This window comes from Peromyscus maniculatus, chromosome 1, assembly GCF_049852395.1.
Source record: "Peromyscus maniculatus bairdii isolate BWxNUB_F1_BW_parent chromosome 1, HU_Pman_BW_mat_3.1, whole genome shotgun sequence".
NCBI lineage: Eukaryota > Metazoa > Chordata > Mammalia > Rodentia > Cricetidae > Peromyscus > Peromyscus maniculatus.
The window spans coordinates 197,837,849-197,858,635 of NC_134852.1; the positions used below are offsets into that span (position 1 = coordinate 197,837,849).

The following is a 20,787-nucleotide window of genomic DNA, read 5'->3' on the forward strand; positions in this document are numbered from 1 at the left end:
ATCTTCCAAAGGTGCAGATCTTGCCCTTAATGGCCTGATTATTCTTTTACATGCTGCATTCGCATTCTCAAATGCCAAAGCTTCAATTATTGCCTTACTAGCTTCTGATCCTGAGACCATTCTGTTTACTGCTGAAGCCAGTCTTTCTAAAAAATCTGTGAAAGATTCTTTTGGGCCTTGCATAACCTTTGTGAATGACTCAGGTTTTTTTCCTGGTTCATCAACTCTGTCCCATGCATTCAAGGCTGCCATTCGACATAAAATTACGGTTTGAACATCATATAAACATTGTGTTTGTATTGAAGCATATTGGCCTTCTCCAATAAGCTGATCCTGACAAACTTGTATTCCTTTATCCCTCCATTGTGTTTCTACGTTTCTAGCTTCCTCCTTAAACCACGTTAGAAATTGAATTCTCTGGCTGGGTTCCAGAACAGCTTGTGCAAGGTCCCGCCAGTCCTGTGGTATAATCCTATTATATGTTGACCAAGAGTTTAACATTTGCTTTACATATGGGGAATGCATGCCATAAGATACTATTGCCTCCTTAAACCTTTTAAAATCCATCAGTTCAATTGGAGCCCAGATATTTTGTGTAGCCATTTGATCAGGCATCTGCTGTACGGTTACAGGATAAATTAAGGATGACTGTGTGAAAACAGGCTTTCTTTCTGTAACCTTATGATCCAAACTTGAACCAACTTCACTGTTAAAATTAACAGGTTTTTCTAAAGCTGTTATCCTGGCACTTAAATCGACTATCTTTTTAAATAGTAAAATGAGAATAAGCATGGTGATTAACTGCATAATTCCCATAATACTAATCTTTTCATATAGTTGTTCCATTGTCAGACTGCCTAAAATTTCAAACAAAACCCAATTTTCTTCCAATGTACACAGGAAACCCATTTTTTTAAATGTGGAAAAAATTTGTCTTTTAAATAGTTTCCTTTATGACTTACCAAATCTGCGTAGAACAGTAGAAATCCGAGCGAATTTCAAAAGAGCCACCTAGAGTCCTAGGTGTAAATCCAGAGAGAGAGAGAGAGAGAGAGAGAGAGAGACAGAAACAGAGAGACAGAGAGAAAGCAAGAGAGAAGGCGAAAGCGAAAGCGAAAGCGAAAGTGAAAGCGAAAGTGAAAGTGAAAACGAAGGGGTAGCCGGCTAAAGCTTAAAGCCAGCCACTTGTTCCCTCTTGAGCCGAGTCAAGGCTTGGCTTTACAGCCAGGGGCCCTGTTTAGCAGGGCAGGCCTGAGCTGTTTGTAGCACTGGCTTTAAGCAAGCAGCTCACAGTCCAGCCTGAGCCCAGACCTGGGCCGGGGCTAGGGAGCCGGCTGCTCCGGCTAGGGAGCCGGCCCCAAGCAGTTTTTAATGGATTCTTGTCACGTTGGGCGCCAGATGTAGATGTAACCAATCGTATTATTAAAATAAGAAACACAGAGCCAAGGTAAAAGAGAAAAGCCGAGAGGTCAGAGCTCAGAGATAAAATCTTACCTCCTCCAGTGCTCCTAGCTTCCCCGAGAGAGGGAGGTACTTCCTGTGTCTCTGTTTAAATAATCTTTCTGTTCTGCCTTCTCATTGGTTGTAAACCCAACCACATGACTGCCTCATCACTGCCTGTAAGTACCGCCCTCCAGGTCTTAAAGGCGTATGTCTCCAATACTGGCTGTATCCCTGAACACACAGAAATCTACCTAGCTCTTCTAACCACCACGCTCTTACTATGGCTCTAATAGCTCTGACCCCAGGGCAACTTTATTTATTAACATAAAATTAAAATAACATTTCAGTACAAATAAAATATCACCACATTTCCCAGTAAGCCCTTTTAAGCCAAATGATAGCTGAATTATACATATAAATATTGATTAGATTCTGGAATACAGAAGAAACCTATCTTCATGTGTAAGTGAGATTCCTATTCATCTTCCCCTTCACTGTTTGATTTATGGCAGACATTTTTCTATAGGCTAATCCATAATTAAAAAGATTTTAGCCTCCCCTCCTGAAAGTACAGCCAGCATATATATCCTTTCATCAGCTTGATACGGTACAAATTCTTACCCTAATAGTGAATGTTTCACTAAAGCATGCCCAGTGATTGGACAAAACCAAAACTTATTATAAGCCACAGTCATCCTAGGGTCCTCCCTTGATGCAGGTTTTTAAATTGTTTTTCTGATAGTGAGTGATATCAGGGTGTGTACTTCAGATGTATTAGTTTGCATCTTGGCTTATGATAAACTGAGCTGGAAGTTTGTGTTCTTTATCTTCCTTGAAGAAAGATTATTAGGTATACTCACTCTCCATTTCACACGTTCTTGTCACATTTCACTTGCTTCAGAAATACTCATTTTGTATCCTTCTTGTGAATATGTAACTCTTAATATTAATGTCCTGAGAGAGAGGAGATTTTCTTATCTAACCTCAGTAATAACCATAGCATCACAGAAAATGTCCTCACAACACATCAAGCAATCAGAGAGCCAATAAATCTATTCTCTTGCTAAATTCCACACCCTGGATGGGGAGGGTATATAATGTTCATATTTGTTACTTACCAGGGAACATGACACTTGGTCTTTGAAATAGTTATTTATTTCATATATTGTAGCTGCCAATCAGTCAGCTATTTGCAAATAGTGGAGTAAACACTGCTGAAAATGAGTTTCTTTTCTTTGTGGTACCCAGAAAATCAGGTGCAATATGGTTGTCTTTATTTATGTAGCCATTTATTTTTTTCCTAATGAGCAGGTAATTTTTTTTTTATCTATTCTACAAAAGGTAAGGAGTACCCGAGAGAGGCAGGAGACTTGGTTTGCAGTCATTGAAATACTGTTTGGTACCAGGTGATCCTTTCACGAGCAGACATCCTCCTTAAAGGAGACCTGCAGACAAGTTCCTTGTGAGCTTCCCAGCTCATCTGTGGAGGAGTTGCTCAGAAGTGCACTCAGGGATTTGACCTGTTCTTCGGAAAGGCTCTTACGGGGCTCCTTGTGCTGCCTTTGGTGGGGGAGATAAAGAGTCTGATGTGGTAGTGCCTCAGTATGTGGTTTATTAACATGGGGCCAGCCTTTGTGGGGTCATGGCAACGTCTCTGAACAAATAGAGAAGCCCATCAGTGGGAAAGTGGCAGAGCCTTTCACTACGATGGAAGATAGCTGCCTCTTCTGTTTCTTCCCACAGTTTCAACCCAGTCTTCTCTTCTCTTCTCTTCTTCTCTTCTCTTCTCTTCTTCTCTTCTCCTCCTCTCCTCCCCTCCCCTCCCCTCCCCTCCCCTCTTCTCTCTCTCTCTCTCTCTCTCTCTCTTTCTTTTTTTTTTTTTTTTTTTTTTTTTTGAGACAGGGTATTTCTGTGTAGTTTTGGTGCCTGTCCTGGATCTCGCTCTGTAGACCAGGCTGGCCTGGAACTCACAGAGATCCGCCTGCCTCTGCCTCCCGAGTGCTGGGATTAAAGGCATGAGCTGCTGCCCAGCTCTCTTTTCTTTTCATTCCTTCCCTGTCTTCCATCTCTCAGAAATGCATATAGCCTAATCTTCCTAATGAGCACTGTGGCCTTTGGAAACGTGCATATAGGCCAACTCTGCATTACTAAAAGCTTCAGTGGATGGCCTAGTTATTTACAATAATATTTAATGCAATAAATCCTAGGGTAATAAAAGAATTTGGATAGTTCTTTGGAGCTTATTGCAATAGGATCGCACCCAGATCACACTCACTTCTCAGTCCTCCCAGGTCTGCCCCTCACCATTGTGAACTACCCCATCGAAGGAAAGAGGAAGAGGAGGAAAAGAAGGGGAAAAAAGTGCAATTTGTGTTGCCCAAATACTGGAGCATGGTCAAACTCCCAGTAGCCAGCCCCCTAAAAGAAAACTGAGTCCTTCCCCGCCCGCACCCCCACCAGAAGCCCTCAGTGGAGAGCTAAATGTCAGCATTCTTATCACAGTTTTTAAGATTTCTTTTCAATGGCTTTCTGTCTAGGCTGTTCCTTTTTTGGGTGGGGGAGTGGGGGGTGCCATAAAAGTCTTCTATGTCCCTCTTTCTCAACTGTGAGTCTGCGGTCATTGATACGACTGCAAAAGTAGCTTCCTTGACCTTTACTTGACTTTTTAAACTTGAATTTAACACAGTGAAATTCCAATGTGGCCAAATAATCTTTTGTGGTTATTAAACAAAACCTTAGTACAGGTATAGGCAATTGAGTTTGTAAAACCTAATCTGAGGTAATTTCAGGATTCCTATGAATAAGAAAATGAGCACTTAAAAAAAAAATACAGGAATCCAAGCCACGTGGTGGTGGCACACACCTTTAATCCCAACACTCGGGAGACAGAGCCAGGCGGATCTCTGTGAGTTCGAGGCCAGCCTGGTCTACAGAGTGAGATCCAAGACAAGCACCAAAACTACACAGAGAAACCCTGTCTTGAAAAACAAACGAACAAAAAACAAAACAAAACATAAATACAGAAATCCAAAGCATGGCAAAGAAAGTGTAAATAGACTTTTTGTTCTCTTATAGGAAAAATACTGCCTGCCTCTGTCCATAATGTTCATCAAGCTTATTTTTCCATACATGTCTCTTAAAAAGTGTGTGTTGTCACGATTGAGCCTGTATGATAATGAGTATTCAGAGACCGGTAATGCCTGGGGGGGCGCTCACCAGGGGCACTCACCAACCTAAGACAGAGTGCCTGTGTGGCCTGGGCAGGTGTCTCCATGACGAGTAAGGTGACCTGCTGATGTCCCATGCAACCTAAATTAGAAGCTCAGTTTTTAGTAAAAGGGGGACCTGTAGGGCCCTGCCCCCCCCCTTTTTGGGTAACTGTTGCCCTACTTGCTGACCTTGACCTTGATATCCTCCCCATGTTAATTCCCTGCTGGGTTCCACCCTCCTGAATGCTTATGGGAAGTTCCTTGTCTGTGTATCCTGCATAATGGGCGTTAACAGCTTAGATGCAAGATTGTAAAACATCAGTAGTGAACTTCTGCCCTCTGGGGTTCTCCCATTGTGCTATAAGCCTGTATTTAAGACCTCTTCCCTCCTTCAATAAACAGCATTCGGCATTAAAAAAAAAAAAAAAAACTCACTAAATTACAGCTAAATATTTATATGAACTGCCTTTTTAAAATAAAGATTTACTTTTATTATTTAAAAAAAAGTGTGTGTTGCATCTGTACGCGTGCATGCATGCGTGCACAAAGGGGTCGGGGAGGATGGCTCTCACTATGTAGCTTTGACCTAGAACTCTCTATGTAGTCTATGCTAGCCTCACTTTCACAGAAATCTGCCCATCTGTCTCTGCCTCCTGAGTGCTGGGACTAAAGGGTCGGCCAGCAGAATAACTTAAAAAAAAATCTGATGTGTACCAGGCTGGCCTGGAACTTACCATGTAATAGAAAAGGACCTTGAGCTTCTGGTCCTCCTCCCCCTCTCTGTGTTTTTGGATTACAGGTGTACAGGTGTGTATCACTGTGCACAGTTTATGTGGTGCTGGGAATTGAACCTAGGCTTTGTGCATACTAGGCAAACACTCTTCCAACTGACCTACATCCCCAGCCCCCAAATTACTTTTTGGTATCAGAAACATTCAGTCTCTAGATAGTGCTGTTGTGTCCTGTTGCCTGCTAATGTTTAATATTTCATCTATTTTTTGAAAATAGTTCTTATTTTATTCTTTCAAAATTCGACAGTCTTAATTTCTATGCTCCCCAGCTTCTTCACCGTTAACATGTTCCTCACAGTTCCTTACTGATAAAGCTTTGCATCTGTAATTGAAGTCAGTATTCTACTACAGATGTTTAGAATCCCAGTTGGTAATTTCACCACAAAGCTTGTTGGGTAGAAAGGGAGGGAGATCCTCTAACAGGAGGGAGGGAAGCAACTCCCGATGCTCCTTTAGGACATTGCAGTTCAAGCCTGGGTACCTTCTAAACCATTGTTCATTATTGTTGATTAAGGACACAATTGGTCAAATATAACTGTCTGGTAAACCAGAATTTTGAACAAACAAATGCTTTAAAATTCTAATAACTGTGCATAACCAGTAAATTATTCTTACTTGAATTTTCACGGTTGTGCAGAGGAGGGTTCCTAAGTACATAATTGCATAAGAGAGCCACCCAGCTTCCAGAGGAGCCATTCCAGTGAATTGTGTAAATAATATGCTTTAAAAACATGGCCCCCTCGCATATGAATTTAGATTTTCCAGATATGGAGTAGCTTTGCACCTGTGAGACTAGAACGCAGCCCTAAAAAGGCCTTCCTAATTATGACTTTACCAGAGAGACTAGAATGACCCAAAGCAAATTAATACATAGCTTTTTTTCCAACGTTCTATAAAAACATTTTCACTGTTCTGCTTTAGTACAGAAAACAAAAGATCTTAAAAGCCACTGCAAAGACATAAGAATGAAATAAGAAAACAATTTTTTGATTCTAATTTCTAATTTTCTTAATTGCCAAATACTTGTGTTTTACTTTTCTTTCATTTGTATTAACATAAGTTAGATCTTGGCTAAGTTTGCTATAAGATTTTCCAAAACTGGGGAGGTGTGGGCAGGAAGATTACAGGAGTTTAAGGTCTTCATTGGCTATATAGTGACTTCCAGGCCAACCTTGGATACATGAGACCCTGTCCAAAAAAAAAAAAAAAAAAAAAAATTCTTGTCAGTTGTCCAATAATCCATGTGTACTACAGTGAGCAAGGCTCCCCAAGGTTATAATAAGAGCAGGTGGCTTTATGGCCATATCAAGCTAGCAACATTTTAATCTTAATTGTGCAGCATTATCTTTCTTTTCACCTTTTCTTTTGTAACCTATTCTGGCCTTGAATCTGCAGTAATCCTTTTCCTTTCCAAAGTACTGTAGTCAGGTGTGCACTGCCCACATGGCGTTGTCCAGTGATTTCTAAATGTTTATAGATGTTAAGATGTGGGGGCTGACCAGGTGTGGAGGTGCACACCCTTAACACCAGCATTCTGGAAGCAGATGCAGCTGGTCTGTGTGTGTTTAAGGCCAGCTTGGTTGATATAGCAAGTTACAGGACAGCTAGAACAACATAATAGAGAGACCCTGTTTCAAAAAACAAACAAAAAGACGTGGAGACTGGAGAGATGGCTCAGAGGTTAAGAGCACTGGCTGCTCTTGCAGAAGACCTGGGCTTAGTTCCCAACACCCATATAGCTGCTCACAACCATCTGTAACTCTAGTTCCAGGGATCCAATGCCCTCCCTGCCCTACTTGCATACCAAGCACTCATCTGGTGTACAGACATACATTCAGGCAAAACACATACACTGAAAAATAAATAAATCATTAAAAAAAACCCTGTAGAACACTTTTAAAATGCTAAATCATAGCTAAACTTTAAAATTTCATGGTTTTAATTAGATTATAAGCTCTTTGGAATCATGTGTCATTATCAGTTGCTTCTGGTTTCAAATGTCAAGCTGCCTAATTCCCCTTTTAAATAAGGATGGGCAACTCTTTTAAAGGATACAGACATAGTTCATGAACTAAAGGGAAGATGTACAGTCAGGTCCAATAAGGAGTAAAGCCAGGTATCAATTCTCTTTAGCTCCCAACACAGTGATTTTTCATATCTAGGATAGATCTCACTTGGGCATGGTTTATAGTCCTTCCTGTATGTTGCTCGATTTTGTCAGTATTTTGTTGAGGATGTTGCTTATATGTTCATAAAGGATATTGGTTTGTACTCTTTATTCTGCTGCTATTGAGTTCATACAACGAGTTTTAAAGTTCTACTTATTTTTAATTCTAACATTTCCATTTGCTTCTTTATTGTTTCTTTGTTAGTACTTTTTATTTCAAGAGTGTTTACCCTTAGTTATTGGAGCATTTTCATTCTATCTATATTAATGTTTTCACAATTCCAGCATCTGTCATTTTGGCTTTGGCTGATATGCTGAAAGTTTTGCCTTTTTGGTATACAAATTTGAGTTGTCGTTGGCACTTTTTTGTTTTTTGTTTGTTTGTTTGGTTGGTTGGTTGGTTTTTGGTTTTTTGAGACAGGTTTTCTCTGTATACCCTTGGCTGTCCTAGAACTTGATTTGTAGACCAGGTTGGCCTCAAACTCAAAAGAGTTGCTTACCTCTGCCTCACAAGTGCTGGGATTAAAGGCATGCGCCACCACCACCCGGCTGTCATTGGCATTTTTAATATTACAGGGCCCTGGATTTTATTGTAATCTCATTGGTTATATTTTCTGATGCCCATAGTGGTGCTTGGGGAGGCTATGACAAGAGGATTGTGATTTGTGGGTTCACCATTTTATCCCAGCTCAAGAAAGCCTCTGCAAGCAGCATTGAGATCTACTCTGCATGATACTCGTGGCCACCCTGGTACCTGGCTGGTGGTCTGTGTTATATGTCAGTTCTGAGAGTATTTAGCTTGTTAGAGTTATATCCACCCACATGCAGCTTGGGGTGAACACTGAAGTTCAGTGACCCCTTATGGTATTGCTTTCCTGGTGTCTCCCACAGTCTAAGTGTCAGTACTATCTGGTTTCTTAGGGCTACTTATTTCAGTTCTGCATCTAGAAAGGCAGGGCTTTATTTAAGCCTGAAAATGTTAAGTATCTGGGAGTAAATGACTAAAGGAAGGAGGGGCAGGGGTTGGGGTGGTGGAGAGCAGTGAGGCTTTGACTCTCCCTGCTGGTCAAAGAAGGCGGCCTCTTTATTTCAGAGTTTTGGGTTCCTGTGGGTCACTTTCTTCGGTGACCTTTATCATGGGATTGCTTAGCGATAATGCAGAGAATTTAAAGAAAAAATGTGAGATTTTTCATTCTCTCAGGATACCCTACAGAACTTGAACTAGAATTAGGCTTTTTCTGGAGCCCTGTACCTACACTGATGCTCACTTTTGGGTTTCAGGCTGCAGTTCCGGCTGGTGGATATTGGAGGAATAATAAAAAGGTAAATTCATTGTTGGTTCAGTACTATGCTAAGGTCCCCTTCCCCACCCACTTGCTCCAATAGCTGCTCCATGTGCTCTGGTCATTTGTGTTAGCTGACTTTAGTGGGAGATAGATACAGGAGAAGAGTGCTTACTGTGTCATGCATGGAACTGGGACCCTCGTTAGTTACCTTCTCATCAATAATTATGCTGGCCAGCAGTACACTTGGCAGCTTCAGTCTTTACTAAAACCATGCTCCAGTGTAAGGTCTGTCACGGTAACTAGAGTGCTTCAGGAGAGTAGGTGCGCTCTACTTGATGGGTCCAGTGCCTGAGGTCAGGTCACCAGATCAGGTCATTTACTGCATTCTTCATTTCTTTGTGCTAATTTTTTCAAGTACCTGAAGGATATGTGTTAAAATCTCACACTGTGGTTACGGAATTGTATGTTCTCTTTTGACTTGTGCATGATAACTGATTTCTGAGCCTCCTCACACATGGTAGAAAAGCATTCTATCACTGAGCTGTGGCCCCTGTTTTGTTTATCAGTTGTAAGTTCTGTTATTAGGGAAATTGAAATACTTTTAAATGTTGAAGCAATTTCAAAGATGTGAAAAAAAAGCAATTCACATTTTTATAATTATTTTGACCCAGTATACTTTACCATTTCAGCATGCATTCAGTGTAAAGTTGATAATCTGTTTTACATTTTAAAAAATTCAGTGGGTATTAAACAACTGTATTTAGGCTACACCATCATCCAGATGCACAATAGCCACAAGGGACTAGTGTTTTGTAGTGTGTGGTGTGTATGTGCAAACACACCACACACCTAGATACAGATACTGACTTGATTAGTGTATGTGCACACACACCACACACCTAGATACAGATACTGACTTGACTACGTTTAAACCATCCAGTTTTTTTGTTTTGTTTTGTTTTGGTTTTTTTGGTTTTTCAAGACAGGGTTTCTCTGTGTAGCTTTGCGCCTTTCCTGGAACTCACTTAGTAGCCCAGGCTGGCCTCGAACTCACAGAGATCCGCCTGGCTCTGCCTCCCGAGTGCTGGGATTAAAGGCGTGTGCCACCACTGCCCGGCGGATTAATTAATTTTAGTATTATGTTTCTTCTGTTGCATAGTAGGAATGTTTTTAATGGTTCCTTTAGAGGTTAAAATATACTTTTTTTTTTAAATCCAAAGTCTTGCTGTATAGCCCAGGCTAGCTTTCTGTTCTTCTGCCTCAGCTTCCTGAGTGTGTGAGCCATATGTGTCCACTTCTACATTCTGTAATATGCATTTAAAAGTGTTAATCATGCAGTTAAAATTATGTATTCACGATCTCTAATTCCAGAATATCTCCATTATGCCATGTAAAACTTATTATCTGTTATATAGTTTCTATTTCTTCCTCCAACAATTGCCAATCTATATTCTGTCTATATGTGTTTCCTGTTCTGGATATTTCATATTTTGATTCTGGCTTCTTTTACTTAACACAATATTTTTTGGATTCATCCATGTTATAGCATGCTATATATATAGCATATATAGTAATAGTTTGTTTTATGGCTAAATGTTTTAGTTAACATAGAGTACAATTTTTTATTCAGTCAATTATTGGAAATATTTAGGCCATTTGCACCTTTTTGACTGTTTGGAAGAATACTGCTGTGAACATATGTGTACATGTATTTGATTGAGTGCTTATTTTCAATTCTTTTATATATATATAAATGAGTAAGCAGAGTTACTACAATGATCATATGATAATTCTACATTTACCCTTTTGAGATTTGTCAAACTTTTCCCACAACTTCTGAACTATTTTCTATCTCCACCAGCAACATATTAAGAGTTCCTGTCCTTTTTTCCCCATCCTTTCTAGCATTATTTTCTGTCCCAGGATTGTTTTGTACTTTGACACTGAGGCTCCAGCACATCTGGGTGTCTTGGCATGCCCTCTCCTGAAGTATCTGGTTGACTCCAGTGTTTTTTCAATTGCCATCCTACTTGGGTGTGAAGTATATGTTCTGATTTTCATTTTCCTAATGTTGGACAATTTTTTCACCCTCTTGTTATCATTTGCATATTCTTATAGAGCTCTGGTTCTCAACCTTCCTAATGCTGCGACCCTTTAATACAGTTCCTCATGTTGTACTGACTCCCTGACCATAAAATTATTTTCATTGCTACTTCTTAACTGTAATTTTGCTACTGTTTTGAATCATAATGTAAACATCTGATATGCAGGATATTTGGTATGTGACCCCTGGGAAAGAGTTGTTTGATCCCCAATGGGGTCATGACCCACAGGCTGAGAACTACTGTAGAGAAATTCCACAAGGTTTTGTCTTTGTGTGTGTTTTGTTTTATTTTTTGCCTATTTTAAAAGTGGGTTATGGGGTTGGGGATTTAGCTCAGTGGTAGAGCGCTTGCCTAGCAAGCACAAGGCCCTGGGTTCAGTCCTCAGCTCCCAAAAAAAAGAAAGATGGGTTACTTGGCTTTTGTTGTTATTGTTATATAAGTTATCAAGTCTCTGGACTCAGGCAGTCTTCTGCCTCAGCCTCCAGAGTGCATGTCCTAAGAACTCTTGTTTGACTTCCTCCTCCTCTTCTTTTAGTTTTTATTTTTGCACTGGAAATTGAGCTCAGAGCTTTATGCATACAAGACAAGTTTTGATTTTGCTACTTCTCCAGCACAAAAGACCTTTGTGTATGCACCACATGCACATGTGTACACGTGTGTAGAGTCTAGAGGTCAGCCTCAGGTAGCACTTTTCAAGAGCTATTCGCCTCATTCTTTGAGACAAGATCTCTTATTGGTTAGCCAGGAGTACACCATAGGCTGGCTGGCCAGTGAGCCAAGGGCTCTGCCTGTCTTCAGCCCTGGTATTGTAAGCACACACCACCATGTTCTGCTTTTGACATGGATGTTGAGGATCAAGCTCAGGGCCTCATGCTTGCATAAGCACTTTACTGACTGAGTTATCCATCTCTCAAAAAACTCTTTATAAATTCTAGGTAACAGACTCTTATTAAATACATACATTGCAAAACATATGTGCCTCGATTTACCATAGTATAGTCTCTTAAAAAACTCTTTTTCACACTTGGTATTTCTATTTTCTGTGTATCTTTTTTCATATTTCACTTTTATGTGTTATGAACACTGGAGTTCATTATTTTTGCTTAAATTACTTATTTTATGTGTATGCATGCTTTGTGTATGTGTTTTGCACATGGATGTATACGTGTGTGTGTGTGTGTGTGTGTGTGTGCATGCATGCATGTCCATGTGTAGATGTCAGTGTCACACGCCTTCCTCTTTTGCTCTGCATTTTAATTATTTACTTTTGTAATACTGTTTTCTTTCTCCTTCCCCTCCCTCTCTATCCTTCCGTGTGTGTGTGTGTGTGTGTGTGTGTGTGTGTGTGTGTGTGTGTGTGTCTGTCTGTCTGTCTGTCTGTGTCTCTGTGACTCTGTCTCTCTGTCTCTCTGTCTCTTTCTCTCCCTCCCCCTCCTTTTCTTTTGAGACAGGGTTTCTATGTGTAACAGCTCTGGCTGTCCTGGAACTAGCTCTGTAGCCCACCAGGCTGGTCTCCAACTCACTGAGATCTGCCTGCCTCCCAAGTGCTGGGACTAAAGGTGTGCGCCACTACTGCCAGGCTGTTGTATTATTTTAAGTTGTGTGGGTGAATGTATGTGTGCACCTCATTTTTAATCATTCATTCATTCATTCATTCATTCATTCATTTGTTTATATGCATGGGAGTTTTGTCTGCACATATGTTTGTACACCACATCCATCCCTGATGATAGCAGATACCATAAGCAAGTGCTGTGTCCTCTGGGACGGGAGTTACAGATGGTTGGAAGCTACCATGTGGGTGTTGGCATTTGAATCCAGGTTCTCTGGAAGAGCTCTTATCTGGGATGCCCCCTCTCTAGCTTCCACCTGTGTGGTTTTTGTTTTGTTTTGTTGATAGGATCTTTCATTGACCATGGAGCATACCATTTTGGCTAGGCTGCCTGGCCTGCAAGCCCCTGGGATCATATATCTCTACCCACCTTCCCCCTTTTCCCCAGTTTTGGGTTACAAGTGAGTTCTACCACACCTGGCTTTTATGTGGGTGCTGGGAATCCAACTCAGGTCCTCAGGCTTGCCATCTCCCCAGCCCAAGCTGTTTACTTTTTTTTTGTTTGTTTTTGTTTTTTCGAGACAGGGTTTCTCTGTGTAGCTTTGCGCCTTTCCTGGAACTCACTTGGTAGCCCAGGCTGGCCTCGAACTCACAGAGATCTGCCTGGCTCTGCCTCCGAGTGTTGGGATTAAAGGCATGCGCCACCACTGCCCGGCTTAGCTGTTTACTTTTTAAAGAAGTTTTTGGATGAGAATGTTTTAAAACATGTAGTGGCGTATTTACATTTCGGGCACACTTCATATATTTCTCCAGCCTGTTTTTTTGTCTGTTGGTTTGTTTGTTTTTGTTTTCTTTTTCTCTTGGTGCATCATGCTATGTAATTTTTTTTCATATTTTTATATTTCCACTTTTTTTTCTACAATGTTTAAACTGTAGGAAAAATCCTATCTTGTGAAATTACCTTTTCAGATATTATTTTCTTTTGGAAACTTTCATTTTGCTTTGAGACAGGATGGGTCTTGGTCTTGCTGTATTCCAAACTGTTTTTAGCTTCCTGAGTGCTGGGATTGCAGCTGTGTGCTACAGTGTCCATCTTAATTTAGTTCTAGACACTGAATGTTCTCTTACCGAACTTCTGTATTTTTTTTTTTTCATTTTAGGAATTGTTGTCCTCAGCTGGGCAGTGGTAGCACATGTCTTTAATTTCCTCACTGGTGAGGCAGAGGTAGGCAGATCTCTGAGTTGGAGGACAACCTGATCTCCAGTGTGAGTTCCAGAAGAGAGAGAGAGAGAGAGAGAGAGAGAGAGAGAGAGAGAGAGAGAGAGAGAGAGAGAGAGAGAGAGAGAGAGAGAGAGAAGAGAGAGAAGAGAGAGACAGACAGGGTTTCTCTGTAGCTTTGGAGCCTGTCCTGGACTTGCTCTGTAGCCCAGGCTGGCCTTGAACTCACAGAGATCCGCCTGCCTCTGCCTCCCAAGTGCTGGGATTACAGGCGTGCGCCACCACCGCCCGTCCGTTTGCCCCCTCTTGTGGTTTTGGAGACTAAAGAGGAGGTGAGTTCCAGGTTGAGTTATGTGAAGGTTTCTCCTTCAAGACACACATTACTTACTTCTAATCTAATCTTTCTGTCCTGTATAAATTCTGCTCTGGGTTTCAAGTGTGTAGTCCCATTATGCTCTGGGTTCCCATTTTTATGTCACTGTTGGAAACTACCCCTCCCTCTAGAAGATTAATACCGTTTTATGGGCTACCTCACTCATCTGTCATTGTGCATTATCTTAAACTATTTTCCTCACATATTGTATCCCGTTTTCTTGGCTGTGGTGGTTGATACCATGGTAAAAGCTGATGTCCTGTTTGCCTGTCTTAGAGTTTCTGTTTATTTACACATAATAGCCATGTGAGATGGCTCTTAGCTGTAATTCCAGCATTTGAGGCAGGACAGTCTCCTGTCTTACATAGTTCCAAGCCAGCCTGGGTTACATGAGACACTGTCTCAACATAACGGAAAAATCCCAAAGCAAAAAAATAAATTTAATATGTTTTGTAAGTTCTCATTTTACACAGCTCCAATGTACAGAAATTTCATTTACCACAATTTAAGTAATACGAGCCCTCCCAATAGCATGGTTTGATCAGTTAGCATGGTATGTTAACTATAACTACACAGTATACAGATGTCTTTTGCCAATTCTCTAGTCCATGGTAACTGTTAGAAAACATGTGCTATGGTCAGTCATGTCTCCAAAATCTACTAGTACTTAGTGGCTGCTCACCTGTTGCTACGTTTATGTACAAAGTATTTAGGTGTGTTGGTCTCTTCCCACTGTTATATTTTGTAAATACTGATAATTAGAATTGAAAATTGAAGAACAAAGATAAAACAGAGTAACAAAAATAGTAACTGAAGTTTGAATGAAAGGTAAAGAGGGTAAAGAAGACAGAGCAGACAGTACCATGATATCAAAGTATCTAAATGTGTAGCCATGGGGAGCTGGGGAAGGGGAATTTTATCAACATAAGTGAGGAAAGCAATCCTGATGCTTGAAAAGATGAAGATGTCCCTGAGAAAACATCTTCACATTAAAGGAAAAACTTTCATATTCTAATCTCATGTAATACTGGGGAGGGGTGTGCATGCCTTTAATCCCAGCACTTGGGAGGCAGATCTTTGTAAGTTGGAGGCTAGTCTGGTCTACATAGTGTGTTGAGAACAGCCAGAGCCTCAAACAAACAAATAGAAGTTCTTATTTAGATATTTCACAACACAGGATAAATGGTAGAAGCTGATCTGAACTTATAATAGCAGTTTGTGGAGGCATAGAAAAAGTGATTGCTGTGTATGAAATTCTTTTTTTTTTTTTTTTTTTTGGTTTTTCGAGACAGGGTTTCTCTGTGTAGCTTTGGATCCTGTCCTAAAACTCACTCTCTAGCCCAGGCTGGCCCTGAACTCACAGAGATTCACTTGCCTCTGCCTCCCAGTGCTGGGATTAAAGGCATGTGCCACCAACGCCTGGCTGGAATTATTCTTATTCTTGTTTTTTTTTTTTTTTTTTTTTGTCTTTTTGTTTTTCAAGACAGTGTTTTCTCTGTGTAGCCCTGGCTGTCCTGGAACTAACTCTGTCAACCAAGCTGGCCTTAAATTCACAGAGATCCACTTGCCTCTGCCTCCCAAGTGCTGGGATTAAAGGTGTGTGCCACCACTAACTGGCTGTTCATTTTGCTTGTCTGTTTTAAGTTATATTTATTTAGTGTGTGTGCACATGTGTGTGATGTACGTGGAAATCAAAGGACAGTTTTTGGAAGTCAGTTCTCTTCTATGTGGATCCTGGGGGTTGAACTCAGGTTACCAGGCTTAGTAGCAGGTACCTTTTTATTTGTTGAGCCTTCTCACTGGGCCCTTAATTATTCTTTTATTTATTTGTTTGTTTGTTTGTTGTGTATACAGAAGAGGGTGCCAGATCTCATTACAGATGGTTGTGAGCCACCATGTGGTTTCTGGAAATTGAACTCAGGACCTCTGGAAGAGCAGTCAGTACTCTTAACCTCTGAGCCATCTCTCCAGCCCCCTTAATTATTCTTAAGTCTTCCTCAGCTCCTGTATTTCAAAAGTGCTGACCCTTATATTGAGATTATGCTGTGCCTTGGCTTAGATTCAGGCCTCTTCCTAAAATTTTCTTACATCTGTCTCTTTTCAAATATATACTGATTTTCTCCATTCTGTTTTTTTTTTTCATTCTGTTATAGTTGGTCAATTAAAGTGATATGTATTTAACATATACAACATGTTTTCATACCCACGGTCATTGTGAAATGTTTGCCACAATCAAGCTTACTGCCTATAACATTAATAGGATACCTTTATTATCTTTGACTTTTGGAGTAACAAATCTGGGTACAGATGACCTGGGTTCTCTGCTTCAAGAGCTCTCACAAGGACAAAGTGTTGGTCAGGGATGTTGTCTCATTTGAAGTCTTGATTGAGGAAGACTGACTTCCAGGCTTTCAAAGTAGTTGTCAGAATTCTTTTCTTCAAGAGCTATTGGACTGAGAGCCTCAATTCTTATCTGATTGCTGACTGAAGGCCATCCTTCATTCCTTGCCACATGATCCTCTTCAGTATGACTGCTTGCTTCGTTAAATCATGCAAACCAAGCAGACACTTCATTCTTTAGCAAGATGGCAGTTAACTTTATGTAACCTAATCATGGATAATGACATCTGATTGCCTTTGCCATACTCCCCAGGAAGCAAGATTCTAGGGCCTACCCATACAAGGGAATGGGTTTAAACAAGGGCACAGATACCAGGAGCTAGATGCCATTAGGGGAGCATGTTAAAGTTTGCTTCTCACAATGATAATCTCTTAACACTATTTCATTTGATGTTCAGAGTGTTATGTGTTTACTCTGTTTTATTCTTCATCATTCTACGGCTCTGATTTAGTGAAGAAATATGTTCATTGTTACTAGGGTTTTAGTAATCCTAGGCATTCTTAGGTGTGTGTGTGTGTGTGTGTGTGTGTGTGTGTGTGTGTGTGTATTTTATATATATATATATGAAACCTTATTGAAAGATTATGTAAAAAACACTGACGTTAACCTGAGGGAGCGAGAATGAAAATGAATTAGTATATTATTATTATTGTTGTTGTTGTTTTTTCAAGACAGGGTTTCTCTGTGTAGTCCTGAATATCCTGGAATTCAACTCTGTTTTTTTGTTTTGTTTTCCGAGACAGGGTTTCTCTGTGTAGCTTTTTGCTTTTCCTGGAACTCATTCTGTAGACCAGGCTGGCCTCGAACTCCCAGAGATCTGCCTGCCTCTGCCTCCCAAGTGCTGGGATTAAAGGTGTATACCACCATAGCTCAGCAGTATATATTATTTTTAAAAGCACTTTTAACCAAATGTGTCTGCTCTTATATAGAAGTCAATTACTCCTACATATATGTAATCATTACATGGATGTGTGGGTGTGGGTGTGTGTACTTGTTGCATTCTATGAGTCAGAGGCCAACCTCAGGTGTTGGGCATATCGTCTACCTGTTTGAGACAGGACCTCTGTCATTGTTGGCGGTTGGCTGTGCCAGACCTTCTGTCCTGCTGTAGAGCACTGGGATTGCAGACCATGTGCTATCATTTCCACCTTTTCTTCGGTGGTGTGAACTCAGCTCTTCAGGTTTGCACAGCAAATGCTTACCTACTCACTGTCTTCCTAGCTCTCTTTAAAGGTTTTCACTCCAGCTTTCATGCCATTTCTTTCTATTCACCTACTAGAGGTTTACTTTCACATCCTAATCATGATATAAAACTGCTCTTCCCAACTAGAATCAGTGTCCATCTCTGCCACTTCTAATCACGTAGGGTTTTTTAAAAATTTTTTTTGTATTATTATTTTTTTAGTGATTTGATCAATCTTTTATTCATGATGCATTTTTTTTGCTTTGTTATTCTTTTTCTCCTTTTTTTTAATTTATATATGTGTGTGAGTATGTGTGCATGTATGTGCCCATGGACACCAGAAGATCCCTTGGAACTGGAGATATTGATGGTTGTGAGCCACCTTGTGTGTGCTGGATATTGAACCCAATTCCTCAGGAAGAACAGCAAGTGTTCTTGTATTAGTCAGAGTTCTCTAGAGGAACAGAACTTATATATATATATATATATATATATATAGTGTGTGTGTGTGTGTATGTATGTATTAGAATGAGACTGGGCCAGCTAGTCCAACAATGGCTGTCTACCAATGGAAGCTCCAAGAATCCAGTAGTTAAGTGAAGTCCATGGAGTTGAATGACTCGGCTGGTCTTCAGTGTGTGCTGGAATCCTGAAAAAGTAGCCTCTAATGCCAGTGCGTGAATGAACTTGCTAGGGAGATCAAGAGCCAGAGCAAGCAGGGAGAGAGAGCAGTCCTGGTCCTTCCATGTCCTTTATCTAGACTGCCAGCAGAAAGTGTGGCCCAGATTAAAGATGTATCTGCCCACCTCAGAGATCCAGGTGAGAAATGGGTCTTCCCACTTCAAATGATTTAATTAAGAAAAAAATCCCTCAGGTGTGCCCAGCCATCTGGGTTTTAGTTAATTCTGGTGTAGTCAAGTTGACAGCCAAGAATAACCATCATAGTTGTTAACCTCTGAGCCATCTCTCTAGCCTGTCATTCGGGCTTTAAATACTAGGGTTATTTCTGATGTGTACCTCTTTTCTTACAATTTGTCATTGGCTCGTCTTTTCCCTCCCCCCCACCTTGTCATGGCCATTAGTTTGATGATTATAACAGTCTTATGAGGGGGCCTTACTTCTCTAGGGTCTGAAGGGCCTGAACCTCTAAACTATCTTTGGCTTCCTATTTCTTAATAAATTATGCAATTCTATGTGTGACTTTCAAAATGCCTCCCCTGCTTCCTTTTTGAAATAAGTTTTTAGCCCAGGCTAACCTACCTCAAATTTATAGCATTAAAGTGCCATTTTTATGTATAGTTTACTAGATAGAATACTATAGTTCAGAATCTCTTTACCTTTGCTAGGTACCCCTCACCTTTTGGTAACTGATTAATCGTCCTTTACCAGAGGTTATACTGGTGAATAAGTTAGTGAATTATGAAAAGATTTCATCTAACACATGCCTTATTTACACTGTAGTTGACTTAATCTCAATAACAGTGAATAGTGTCAGTAATATTACTATTCTATAAGCAATGGTTTCTTCTCTCTGGTGTGTAGTTTGCACTGTCCTCCGATGATTAAGGACACAGTTTTTGAATATTTACCATGGTCAGAGTGAAAAAAATGCGTAAGAGCCGGGCGGTGGTGGCGCACGCCTTTAATCCCAGCACTTGGGAGGCAGAGGCAGGCAGATCTCTGTGAGTTTGAGGCCAGCCTGGTCTACAAAGCAAGTTCCAGGAAAGACGCAAAGCTGCACAGAGAAACCCTGTCTCGAAAAACAAACAAACAAACAAACAAAATTGTATAAGAGAAGAGTTTATTTAGGAATTATGGTTTCAGAAGGTTAGAGTCCATGATAATGCAGCATAGGCAGCAGGGCCAGGTGGCTAGGGCAGCAGCTTAGAGCTTACATCTTGAACTGTAAGTAAGAGGCAGAGAGCATTTTAGGGATTGTTTTTTAAAGCTTTCTCTTTCTTTTTGTAAAATTTATTTACTTTTATTATATGTGCAATTTTTTTTTCCTGAATATATGTCTGTGTGAGAGTGTCAGATCTTGGAGTTACAGACAGTTGTTAGCTGCCATGTGGGTGCTAGGATTTGAACCCAGGTCATTTGGGAAAGCAGTCAGTGCCCTTAATTGCTGAGCCATCTTTTCAGCTCCCATATTAGGGATTTTAACTAAATGAATCATATCTAGGCAAATGTGTGATTAACTTACAGTGATATTGCTGCACTAGAACTAAAGCTATGTCTGAACTTTGCTTTTTTTTTTTCTTCTTTATTTGCATTGGTGCTTTTGCCTGCATGTGTGTCTATGTGAAGGTGTCAGATCTTGGAGTTACAGACAGTTGTCAGCTGCAATGTGGGTGCTGGGGATTGAACCCAGGTCTTCAGGAAGAGCAGCCAGTGCTCTCAGCCACTGAGCCATCTCTCCAGCCCTTATGTCTGAACTTTTCTAAATATTGAAAAAACAAAACATTAATAGCACCTGTTGTTTAACACAGCACAGTGTTAATTTTTATGCTTTTTTTCTTGTAGTTATTGTTGTGTTAGTTTATCTCCCTAAAGTAGTATAAATTAGGGTGTTGTAGGATTGTTTGCTTATCATACAGAAGGCTCTGGTTTCGGTTCCCAGCACTGTGCTCACACTGAGTGTGTGAGTGTGCGTGTGCGTGCGTGCATGTGTGTGTGTGTGTGTGTTTATGCACGCACACATGCGGGCGTGGGCTCGCTCCCCTGCATGCATATGAGCACTGAGGTGAGAATGAAATGGAATATAAGATGGAGTAGGTATTTGATGAACCCATGAGAGACAGACATTGAGGCCTCACTTCTGCCATCGCCACCCAGTCACTATACTGTCTCTGAATCCTTTACTTTCCTGGAAAAATAGCAATACTGACAACCCTTTAAATGGAATAATTAAAGGAAGCATGAATTTTTAGTAAATAGTTTCCGTCTGATAAACCTTAGACCCTGTGTCCACTCTGCTCATGAAGAATAAGTATTTGATTGGTGGATGAATTTACTGTTGTTACAGACTCTAGTTCATACCAGAACATTTTGAAATCAC

The 20,787-nt window shown here is 40.5% G+C and overlaps 1 protein-coding gene across 26 annotated transcripts in view; it reads left to right on the forward strand.

The window, feature by feature from the left end:
• Window positions 1-20,787, forward strand: part of Btrc (beta-transducin repeat containing E3 ubiquitin protein ligase) — a 188,629-nt gene that overhangs the window by 50,535 nt on the left and 117,307 nt on the right. For 11 of the 26 annotated variants that reach the window (XM_006988185.4, XM_016006687.3, XM_076563209.1 and 8 more), the window contains exon 2: window positions 8,892-8,933. The exons of the other annotated variants lie outside the window; for them this stretch is intronic. In XM_006988185.4, coding sequence (XP_006988247.1) covers window positions 8,892-8,933 — 42 coding nt within the window. The remainder of the gene's footprint in view (window positions 1-8,891; window positions 8,934-20,787) is intronic. 26 annotated transcript variants of the gene reach the window in all.